The sequence below is a fragment of the Mytilus californianus genome, unplaced genomic scaffold (assembly GCF_021869535.1).
Source record: "Mytilus californianus isolate M0D057914Y unplaced genomic scaffold, xbMytCali1.0.p SCAF_1, whole genome shotgun sequence".
Taxonomy (NCBI): domain Eukaryota; kingdom Metazoa; phylum Mollusca; class Bivalvia; order Mytilida; family Mytilidae; genus Mytilus; species Mytilus californianus.
Window position 1 is genome coordinate 101,645,427 of NW_026262581.1, and position 12,549 is coordinate 101,657,975.

The window sequence follows — 12,549 nt, forward strand, 5'->3', positions numbered from 1 at the left end:
TGTGGAATAAAAAAACACACTGATACATACAGGAAGTCTATTGAAAAAACGTAAATGTTTGTTCTTATTTTGTGCTGTAACACGACAGTCCCATGTTAAAGACAGGGTTTGGATACAGTACATAAATTTTATCCCTCCTTGCACAACTCATAAACCAATAATTTTAGTCGTCGCCATTTGTTGCTGTGTTTCATATTTGCTTTTCGTTTATTGTTTTTAGCTCACCTTTCCTAATTGCCATCCAATACTCTCAGAATGCTGGATACTATCCACACTGGTTTGTGTCCACACTTATTAATTATACATTAAAAACTTATAAGCAAAAGAAAAACTTAGATGAAAATTTTAAAATAAAAAACTACAGGTGAGCTAATCAGGCTCTTGAGAGCCTCTTGTTTATTCAACTCTATTATTTATTTAACTGTTAGAAATAGAAATATATAGATATAGCTTAATATATTTTAGATTGCCATTTTCTGTAACAGACTATGGTATTCAATTAGAATTTGACTTAGTGTATGATCCTGCCAGTCCTGTGATTGAGTCTGCTGTTGTTAGATTAAACTATTATAAAGATGAGAAATACAATTTACTGGAAATGACAATAGATATTCAAGGTGAGAATTACATTGATCATTAGATATGTCTCTTCAAGGTATAAAAGTGTTATCCAAAAAATTTCACAACTGTTTTATAAATCTCCAAAATTTTGCTGTGGCAAGATGAGGAGTTATGTTAATATATATTAAGGTATGATTGATGCATAAAAGTGTTATCCTAAACATTTTCATCCCCTGAAAAGCTGTATTGAACAAATATACATTATTTCTGTTGTCTTTGGTTGTCTTCTTGTGTTGTCATCAATTTCACACTTTGTAATCAACAACTCCTTGCAAATGGCTTGACAGAAATAAACCAAACTTATAACACATATGTTTCTAGGACAAGAAGTTGTGCATCTGCTAACTTTGATTTTTAAAGTCAGTCACAGGATGTCTGTGCTTGTGTTCAGAATTTCAAACTATCAATTGTGGTATTGATGGTCTGAAATTTGTGGCTGAAGTTGATAAATTGAAAATTACATTACAATTATTTTTGATTTTTCTGATATATGATGAAATTGACTGATTTCATTTGATTTGTTTTAAAGATAATAGGCAATGGAATTAATTTTGCAAGAAATAGCCTGTTACATTTTTTTTTTAAATTTGTACAAACATCTCAATATGTTCTGCACTTGCAATTTATTGATAGAGAATTAAAAAAAGTGAATAGTGAAGATTAAATTTATATGTATAAAAACATATATGTATGAAGTCAGCTGTCTTGAGGTCAAAATAAAAATGTGGAAACAATGTACAACTCTAATGATATATCAGACACAAGATTAGAAATAAATGCAAAACAATTCCCCAAATCTCTTGATAAGTCATGTAAAAGGATTTTTTTTCCATGGTAAAGAGTTGACTAAAATATATTTCCTATTTTTTTAAATTTCTTTTCAGGTTTAGAATCTCTTCTTGATGCAGTATTTGAGAGTAAAGGAAAAGGTTTATTTTCATTGCTTTCTTTTCTTGCTGAAGCCAAGAAAAGTTTGGAAAAGGGAGTTAATCCACAATTTGCTGTATTTGACAAACCACTTTCAGAAGCTTTGAACAAAATCATTAAATTAGTTAACCACCCACAATATGTCATGCCAGATGGTATCCTTACATGGAAATTATACGGTAAGCATAGAAATATTATTCAAGACTAATGTGCTTTAAACTATAATTATATTTCAATTCTAAATAGCAATTTTCATTTATGATACTTTCAAAATAATGACACTTTTTTTGTATGATCAGCAAACAAAGAGAAATAAAATGCTTCAAACTCAAATTACTTTTCTGAAACTTTGAACAAATAGATGATTTTAATCTGCCAAAAGAGGTCGTCCTAGCTGTTTATAATTTTATTTGTTTTTTTAGCTGGCCCCATGTGAGCTTATGCCATCACTTGGCGTCCGTCGTCGTCTGTCGTCGTAAACTATTTCAAAAATCTTCTCCTCTGAAACTACTGGGCCAAATACATTCAAACTTTAACTAAATGTTCCTTAGGGTATCTAGTTTATAAATTGTATCCGCAGTTTTGATCCATTGACAAACATGGCCGCCATGGCTAAAAATAGAACATAGGGGTCAAATGCAGTTTTTATACGACCGCAAAAATTGAAAATTTTTTGGTCGTATATTGGTATGACGTTGGCGTCGTCGTCGTCGTCGTCGTCGTCGTCGTCGTCGTCGTCATCGTCGTCGTCGTCGTCGTCGTCGTCGTCGTCGTCGTCGTCGTCGTCGTCTGGCGTCGTCCGGCGTCGTCCGAAGACACATTGGTTTTCGCACTCTAACTTTAGTTTAAGTGAATGGATCTCCATGAAATTTTACCATAAGGTTCAATACCACGAAAGGAAGGTGGGGATTGATTTTGGGGGTTATGGTACCAACAGTTAAGGAATTAGGGGCCAAAAAGGGGCCAAAAATAAGCATTTTTGTAACTTCCAGACAATAACTTGTGTGTAAGTGTATGGATCTCTCTGACATTGTACCACAAGGTTCCATATCACAAAGGGAAGGCTGTAATTGATTTTGGGGGTAATTGCCTCAAAATTTTAGGAATTAGGGGCAAAAAAAGGGGCAAAAAAACAAGCATTTTTCTAGTTTCATGACAATAACTTGTGTGTAAGTGTTTGGATATTTCTGAAATTGTACTACAAGGTTCCATATCACAAAGGGAAAGCTGGAATTGAGTTTGGGGGTAATTGCCCGAAACGTTTAGGAATTGGGGGCCAAAAAGGGGCCAAAAATAAGCATTTTTCTAGTTTCCAGACAATAACTTGTGTTCAAGTGTATGGATCTCTCTGAAATTGTACTGCAAGGTACCATACCACAAAGGGAAGGCTGGGATTGAGTTTGGGGGTGATGAATCATAAGGGGGTTCAAAAAATTTGGGGGGGGAATTTTTTTTTTTCTTTTTTTATCTTTTTTTCCTTTTTTTTTCTTTTAAAATTTTCCATTTTAAGTTGGTTATTTCTGATTAATATTTAAAAGCAAATAATAATGATATGGTAGGAGATACACACCAAACAGGATGTGTAAATTATTATATAATAAGTATTGTGCAATAGCAAGAAATTTTCAATTGCACAGTATTGCACAATTGCAAGAAATCTTCAATTGCACAGTATTGCGCAATAGCAAGAAATCTTCAATTGCACAGTATTGCGCAATAGCAAGAAATATCCAATAGCACAATATTGCGCAATAGCAAGAAATTGTCAATTGTACAGTATTGCACAATAGCAAGAAATATTCAATTGCACAGTATTGTGCAAAAGAAGATACTTCATATAAATTGCTTATTTCTTGATCAATTTCAATGGGGTTTTATTCTTGAATTCTTGGGGTTCTTTAATATGCTGAATCTAACCGTGTATTTAGATTCTTAATTTTTGGTTCCGTTTTCAAATTGGTCTACATTAAGGTCAAAAGGGTCCAAAATTAAACTTAGTTTGATTTTAACAAAAATTGAATTTTTAGGGTACTTTGATATGCTTAATCTAAACATGTATTTAGATTTTTGATTATGAGCCCAGTTTTCAAGTTGGTCCAAATCGGGGTCCAAAATTAAACTTTGTTTGATTTCAACAAAAATTGAATATATGGGGTTCTTTGATATGCTGAATCTAACCATGTATTTAGATTTTTGATTTTTGGGCCCCGTTATCAACTTTGTCCACATTGAGGTCAAAAGGGTCCAAAATTAAACTTTGTTTGATTTCATCAAAAATTGAATTCTTGGGGTTCTTTGATATGCTGAATCTAACCATGTATTTAGATTTTTTATTTGTGGACCCGCTATCAAACTGGTTCATATTGAGGTCAAAAGGGTCCAAAATTAAACTTTGTTTGATTTCATCAAAAATTGAATTATTGGGGTTCTTTGATATGCCAAATCTAACCGTGTATTTAGATTGTTAATTTTGGGTCCCGTTTTTAAATTGGTCTACATTAAGGTCCAAAGGGTCCAAAATTAAACTTAGTTTGATTTTAACAAAAATTGAATTCTTGGGGTTCTTTGATATGCTGAATCTAAACATGTGTTTTGATTTTTTATTATGGGCCCAGTTTTCAAGTTGGTTCAAGTTGGGGTCCAAAATTAAACTTTGTTTGATTTCAACAAAAATTGAATATATGGGGTTCTTTGATATGCTGAATCTAAACATGTATTTAGATTTTAGATTTTTGGCCCAGTTTTCAAGTTGGTCGAAATTGGGGTCCAAAATTAAACTTTGTTTGATTTCAACAAAAATTGAATATATGGGGTTCTTTGATATGCTGAATCTTACCATGTATTTAGATTTTTTATTTGTGGGCCCGCTATCAAATTGGTTCATATTGAGGTCAAAAGGGTCCAAAATTAAACTTTGTTTGATTTCATCAAAAATTTAATTATTGGGGTTCTTTGATATGCCAAATCTAACCGTGTATTTAGATTTTTAATTTTGGGTCCCGTTTTTTTAAATTGGTCTACATTAAGGTCCAAAGGGTCCAAAATTAAACTTAGTTTGATTTTAACAAAAATTGAATTTTTGGGGTTCTTTGATATGCTGAATCTAAACATGTGTTTAGATTTTTTATTATGGGACCAGTTTTCAAGTTGGTCCAAGTTGGGGTCCAAAATTAAACTTTGTTTGATTTCAACAAAAATTGAATATATGGGGTTCTTTGATATGCTGAATCTAAACATGTATTTAGATTTTAGATTTTTGGCCCAGTTTTCAAGTTGGTCCAAATTGGGGTCCAAAATTAAACTTTGTTTGATTTCAACAAAAATTGAATATATGGGGTTCTTTGATATGCTGAATCTTACCATGTATTTAGATTTTTTATTTTGTGGGCCCACTATCAAATTGGTTCATATTGAGGTCAAAAGGGTCCAAAATTAAACTTTGTTTGATTTCATCAAAAATTGAATTATTGGGGTTCTTTGATATGCCAAATCTAACCGTGTTTTTAGATTTTTAATTTTGGGTCCCGTTTTTTAAATTGGTCTACATTAAGGTCCAAAGGGTCCAAAATTAAACTTAGTTTGATTTTAACAAAAATTGAATTCTTGGGGTACTTTGATATGCTGAATCTAAACATGTGTTTAGATTTTTGATTATGGGACCAGTTTTCAAGTTTGTTCAAGTTGGGGTCCAAAATTAAACTTTGTTTGATTTCAACAAAAATTGAATATATGGGGTTCTTTGATATGCTGAATCTAACCATGTATTTTGATTTTGGACATTGGACCATAATAGGTAAATTAAAAAAATTGAAGTTCTTAGACCACATTCTTTCTGTGTCAGAACCTATGCTGTGTCAAATATTTAATCACAATCCAAATTCAGAGCTGTATCAAGCTTGAATGTTGTGTCCATACTTGCCCCAACTGTTCAGGGTTCGACCTCTGCGGTCGTATCAAGCTGCGCCCAGCGAAGCATTTTATTGGCTTATATCTCAAAAACTAAAGCTTTTAGAGCAAATCTGACATGGGGTAAAATTGTTCAATTGGTCAAGATCTATCAGCTCTGAAATTTTCAGACGAATCAAACAACCCATTGTTGGGTTGCTGCCACCGAATTGGTAGTTTTAACAAAATTTTGCAGTTTTTTGTTATTATTTTGAATATTATTATAGATATATATAAACTGTAAGCAGCAATAATGTTCAGCAAAGTAAGATCTACAAAAAAGTTAATATGACCAAAATTGTCAATTGACCCCTTAAGGAGTTATTGCCCTTTAAAGACAATTTTACACAATTTGTTCATCAATTAGATATAAGAAGATGTGGTATGAGTGCCAATGAGACAACTCTCCATCCAAGTCAAAATTTATAAAAGTAAACCATTATAGGTCACAGTACGGTCTTCAACACGGAGCCTTGGCTCACACCGAACAGTAAGCTATAAAGGGCCCCAAAAAAATTACTAGTGTAAAACCATTCAAATAGGAAAACCAATGGTCTAATCTATATAAAAAACGAGAAACGAGAAACACTTATGAACCACATCAACAAACGACAACTACTGAACATCAGATTCCTGACTTAGGACAGGTGCAAACAAATGCAGCGGGTTTAAACGTTTTAATGGTACCAAACCTTCACCCTTTTTCTGAAACAATAGTGTAACATCACAACATAGAAAGACACACTATAAAATATCAACTGAAATAGCTTAACTCAATCAAAAGACATATTAACACCATTGAACATAAACTGAACAAATAAATTTGACCTATGACACAATGTAAATACAAAATAAATAAACTAAGGGAAGAATAATAAAAGTGACATATTATATCGGTAAGAAATGTTAAACAATTAAAGAAAAACAATATGCTCGAACAAAAATACCATCCATTTGCAATAACTTTAAACACAGGTAAATGAAAATAATTTTGTTGTTAGGTATACGTGTACAGTACCAATAGAGAAAGGAAATATTTTTACAAAATAAATAATTTAGAATACAAAATAAATAAACTAAGGGAAGAATAATAAAAGTAACATGTTATATAGGTAAGAAATGTAAAACAATAAAAGAAAAACAATATGCTCGAACAAAAATACCATCCATTTGCAATAACTTTAAACACAGGTAAATGAAAATAATTTTGTTGTTAGGTATACGTGTACAGTACCAATAGAGAAAGGAAATACTTTTACAAAATAAATAATTTTGATGTTCATAGTACGAAGTAAAAATTTATAGTTATACCAAACACTTATCAAGGCTGGTATATAGACCAGATATAACCCTGAATAACATTAAATAACAAAAAAGCAATACAATTAGTATCAACAGGTCAAATAAACAAGAAAGTACGATTTGAGAGTACTCGCAGTTACTGACAGCTAGTTAAAAGCCAAAACAATTAATAATAAAAAATCATGCATCAGAGACTAAAATCAACTAAAACACATCCCAGGGATTTAGTATTTTAACGTCATGGACAGTCAAAGAAGACATGACTAGTGCAATGCCAAAAATAAATGTATCGACAGACAGTAGGATAGTTAGGAGTTTAACCTCTTTATAGATCTAAACCAACGTGGGTGTGTCTTTATACATCCCACTTGAAAAAAATACAAATTTAGTTATGTTTTAATTTGCTGATGACAAAATCGATATTAGTGCCAATGTAAACTATATTCAAAGATCTAATTACAACATTGGTAAGATAACCTTTACTAATGAGCCTGTTTAAAGGTTCGATGAGTTTACACAGTTAAGTACAACAAGTACATCAAGTTTGCTAACATTAAAAAATCTTCTCCTCTAAAACTACTGGGCCAATTACCTTCAAACTTTAACTAAATGTTCCTTAGGGTATCTTGTTTATAAATTGTATCCAAAGTTTGTATCCATCTACAAACATGGCCGCCATGGATAAAAATAGAACATAAGGGTCTAATGCAGCAATAATGTTCAGCAAAGTAAGATCTACAAAAAAGTTAATATGACCAAAATTGTCAATTGACCCCTTAAGGAGTTATTGCCCTTTAAAGACAATTTTACACAATTTGTTTATCAAGTTTACTAACATTTAAAAATCTTCTCCTCTGAAATACAGGTGAGCGATTCAGGCTCTTGAGAGCCTCTGGTTTAAAAATCTTTATATGTAATAAACCAATTAATGAGGAAATTTTCTTTTTTTAAAAGGTTATGAAGTTATGTATGTAGATATTGGTGACATTCTTTCAATGTTGATTGGAAGTCCTTCTCAGCATCCATCATCTCCACAGCAGCGTCAGCACTCACAACAACAACAACAGAATCATCAGAAACACAGACAACCAAGTGGATTCATAGCTAAAGTAATGATGATGTTAGCTAGAGGATACAGACTTATTAAAACAAGGTAGTTATTTAATGTTGCCTGTACAGATCAAGGAAAGTTACGACATAAATAAGCGAGTTCTTATATTCCTATCTGGAGTCAGGTAGTCTTGTTAGTGGTTGTTTGAAGTCTGCAAGATCATTATTTTTTGTTTGTTTTTTTATTAAATGTTGGTATCAGACCTCTGTTCATGCACAATTAATCTACTGTGTGTGCCTTTGTCCTCAAAAAGTGTCCATATACCAGGGTTTAACTGACCTTTACTTTATTTTATTGGGAACCACTAATGGGAAGTCAATGATATCGCATCTGATTTCCATGGAGATTATAACTTGATATCCATTAAAATAACAATATTTTTCATATACTTAGCATTAATATGATAGTTTTTGCATATGTGCAACGGGTGGAAGTAAATTAGCCATAAATTCACACTCAGGCTGATAACCCACATCAGGGCCTCTTGTGCAAATAACCTGTTACAGTGCCTCGCGCGCAAGTTACTTCCGGTATTTCCGGTGTTGTCTGTTTAAATAAAAAAAAAATTTTTGTGGAATCTTCATGATACATGTATTTTCAATGCAACTAGGAAAGTTTTCAATCCCTTTTTTAGTGTACAAACATTAAAACAAGCACATCTATTATTAAACATGTCATCCCAATATGTGCTACACTATTATTTACTGACTTTTAAACATCAAATTTTGAAATGAATAAATGGTTAAAATCTATATGTGTAATTTATTTATTGACCTTAAGCTTTTTCTCTTTACATCTCTTTGTGTTTTACAAAAGTTATGAGTCTGACAAAATTAGATGCAGACTAAATTATATATTGTAAGTAAGTTATTTGTCAATATATTTCTTTGCATTTTTAAGATCTGCCAAAGTACTTGATCTGACAAAAATCATACCTACCATATCAGGTGCATCATTGAATATGACAGTTTTACTGACAGCTTCATTGGGATTGGATGTTACTGCTAAAGCTGATGTTAGTCAGTATGTGAGGGGAACTGGGCCTGTCCAAGGTACTGGTGAACTATCTATTGGGTAAGTAGTATGATAATGATTAAAAAAGGTCTATCACTCGGCGGGGGGCACCAGTTATGTAATGTATGGAAAAGATGAGCGGCTGAAATAGGTAACTTTTTTGAGCTTCAAGGTATATGACAAGGTCTAGAAATTAAGATGAAATATATGACAAGGTTGCTGATTGAATCATAAATAACTGAAACTAATCAGATGTTGATTTCACAGAATCCATTAAAACTAGTCATAAATGCATCAGATATTTGATAAATATATTAAGCTGTCCATGAAAAAGAGTACACATTATAGCAATAGGTATATTTTTTGTCAAAAATATATGGTAGGGTATGTATTTACATTATTCAAAATAAATGAAAAGGTTTGGATACTCAACGTCTCAGCTGCACACCCTTACCACAAAAAGGTCGAAGCCCCCCCCCCCCCCTCATTCCATAGGTATTGGGCCCTTACTGTCATATTAAACCACTAATTTGATGGCTCTCAAGTAGGCTACCCCTTAGGTCACAAGGTCATTTCAGTGGTGAAGTTTCTGCTGCCAAAAGTTTTTAAGCAATAACTTATGAACTGTTCAACCAATGCTTTTCAAATTTTGATATGTTGTTACTGATGACAAAATAGAGGTCAAGTTCAATGTTGACAATTTTCACTTTTTACCATTCAGGACATATGCTCATTGATAGATTGGAAAATAGACACAGAAAGTGGCATGTCAAACAAGCCTGAAAGGGCAAGACATTAGAATACATCAATTTCATTTGTACCTGCTGCCCTCTAAATAAGGTTATAAAATTTTGCTTTCAATTACATAAAATGTGGTTTTGCTGTCAATTCGACAGCTCATTTCTAGTTTATATTTTGCCACCTCCAAAAAGCAAAGATTTCACTGGCGGTTTTAGATTTATGCAATCAGACCTTAAAGCCGAGGCTTCCAACTCCATTAGATTTACTGGTCTTTGTCTAGTTTGAAACCATTTAAATACAGATTTTTTTTTTACGTATTCTGTGTAATTTTGTGCATTAATAAATACAAGCAAGCAGCTGATTTTTTCAGCTCACCTGGCCGAAGGGCCAAGTGAGCTTTTCTCATCACTATGCGTCCATCGTCTGTCGTTGTCGTCAGCGTTGTCGTCATCGTCCGTCGTCGTTAGCTTTTTACAAAAATCTTCTCCTCTGAAACCACTGGGCCAAATTTAACCAAACTTGGCCACAATCATCATTAGGGTATCTAGTTTATAAAATGTGTCCGATGACCCTGCCAACCAACCAAGATGGCCGCCATGGCTAAAAATAGAACATAGGGGTAAAATGTAGATTTTGGCTTATATCTCTGAAACCAAAGCATTTAGAGTAAATCTGACATAGGGTAAAACTAATTATCAGGTCAAGATCTATCTGCCCTGAAATTTTCAGACAAATCTGACAACCTGTTGTTGGGTTGCTGCCCCTGAATTGGTAATTTTAAGGAAATTTTGCAGTTTTTGGTTATTATCTTGAATATTATTATAGATAGAGATAAACTGTAAACAGCAATAATGTTCAGCAAAGTAAGATCTACAAATAAGTTGTCATGACCAAAATTGTCAGTCGACCCCTTTAGGAGTTATTGCCCTTAATAGTCAATTTTTAACAATTTTTTGTAAATTTTTGTAATCTTTTACAAAAATCTTCTTATCTGAAACTACTGAGAAAAATTTAACCATACTTGGCCATAATCATTATTAGGGTATCTAGTTTAAAAATTTTGTCCGATGACCCCGCCTTCCAACCATCATGGCCGACTTGGTTAAAAATAGAACATAGGGGTAAAATGCAGTTTTTGGTTTATATCTCTGAAACTAAAGCATTTAGAGCAAATCTGACAGGTGGCAAAAATGTTGATCAGTTTTAGATTTATCTGCCCTGAAAATTTTTAGACGAATCTGACAACCCGTTGTTGGGTTGCTGCCCCTGAGTTAGTAATTTTACAGAAATTTTGCAGTTTTTTGTTATTATCTTAGATATCATTATATCTAATATCTACCGTTATACTATTAATTATGATTTTAACCTTATTTTACATGATTTCCAAAGCATCAGTAAATACAGGTGAGCGACACCGGCTCTTGAGAGCCTCTAGTTTGCGGATGCAGTTTATTTTGAATAGCCTAAAAATTAACATATTATATCATAAATTGTATTTCCATTTTTTACAGTTTTGCTGGAGAATTTTTTGGTCAGATGATTGTGAAGTTAGGAGATACTATGCGAGCAGGATGTAGAATGTTGACATCTCTGAATGGAAAAGCTGAAATTGAAAACTCAGTAACCTGGAATAGAGGCAGTAAATCTGACACAACTTTAGCTAACTATACTGCAACTGTTACCAGAAAAAACATTGATGGAAATTATAATGCAATCCATGTCAAGTAAATGATATACATTTTTATATAATATATGAATAGTAGAGTACAAAATTGACTTTTTATTCTTTTATAGGACTATATTTCAGACTAGTGTCAAAACTGAGACAAAAGAAAAATATATTTTTACTTGTTTTTTGGTTTGCTACTCATATGTTAGAATTAGTTTCTGTCAAATTTTGTAATGGTAGTAGAAATGTTTGTTTCTGATGTGTTTCGTTATATTTGTCCTGTACATGTGTCCAGTGAAAATCTTTTCCAGCAAGAAATTTGAAAAAATCACCCATATTAATCCATATGTTTAAACTAAACCTCTTTTAAATAGACAGTTAAATAATTATTATGACTCATACAAGTCAAATACATATTTTAAAAAAATGTCTATATAACTTTTCTGATGCCCACATTACAACTGAAAATGATGAATTCTTGTTATTTTTTTCAACAGGAGTCGTCTTCATCATCTCCATGATGACTGGACAGAGATACCAGCAGATCCAAAAGTACAAACAACAGTGAAAAAATGTTCTGGTGCCCTGTTAATGTTGCTGTCAGGAAACAGAGTCTGTATGGAGTTTATCTATCCAGATGTCACAGATTCTACAACCCATCCATACTTCCCTTTGTCTGGACCATTTAATGTCGACATAGTAGTGTCAAGGGCTGATAAGTAGGTTATTTTTAATATTCACTATGGAGGTACAGATTTGGGTGTCTTAGGCTCTGTATATAAGGAATCAGAAATTTATGGGACTTTGAAATTTAAAATATATACTTATAAAAGTCATGTGTTTTCTTTTGTCCAGTTTACTATGACATCAGGATTGTGTGCTTACTCTGGCACTCCTGCATAAAACCTACTGAAATGGTTCAAAATTTGATGCCCTCAGTTAGGAGAACACCACATCAACTGCATGTTAAATAACACTCGAAACAGGTCTTTGAGGGGTCCGTAGATAATCAGCTGCAAGGGAAAGCTTATGCCAATGATCAACACTCCATCTTTTTTTAGTGGTCAAAAAATTAACACCCTCACCCCTTTTCATCCAAGTCCTTCAAATTTACAGGAGCAATATACTTCATCTATTGATTACTTTAATTGAAATTGTTCTAATCCTGAATTAACATGAAATCTGCTTTTATGCCTTGTCTTGGATAGTAGAGGACATT

The 12,549-nt window shown here is 32.7% G+C and overlaps 1 protein-coding gene across 1 annotated transcript in view; it reads left to right on the forward strand.

The window, feature by feature from the left end:
• Positions 1-12,549, forward strand: part of LOC127738499 (uncharacterized) — a 76,932-nt gene that overhangs the window by 30,025 nt on the left and 34,358 nt on the right. The window contains exons 15-20 of the mRNA XM_052249789.1: positions 466-617; positions 1,506-1,727; positions 7,750-7,948; positions 8,807-8,980; positions 11,173-11,385; positions 11,828-12,049. Of these exons, the coding sequence (XP_052105749.1) occupies positions 466-617; positions 1,506-1,727; positions 7,750-7,948; positions 8,807-8,980; positions 11,173-11,385; positions 11,828-12,049 (1,182 nt within the window). The remainder of the gene's footprint in view (positions 1-465; positions 618-1,505; positions 1,728-7,749; positions 7,949-8,806; positions 8,981-11,172; positions 11,386-11,827; positions 12,050-12,549) is intronic.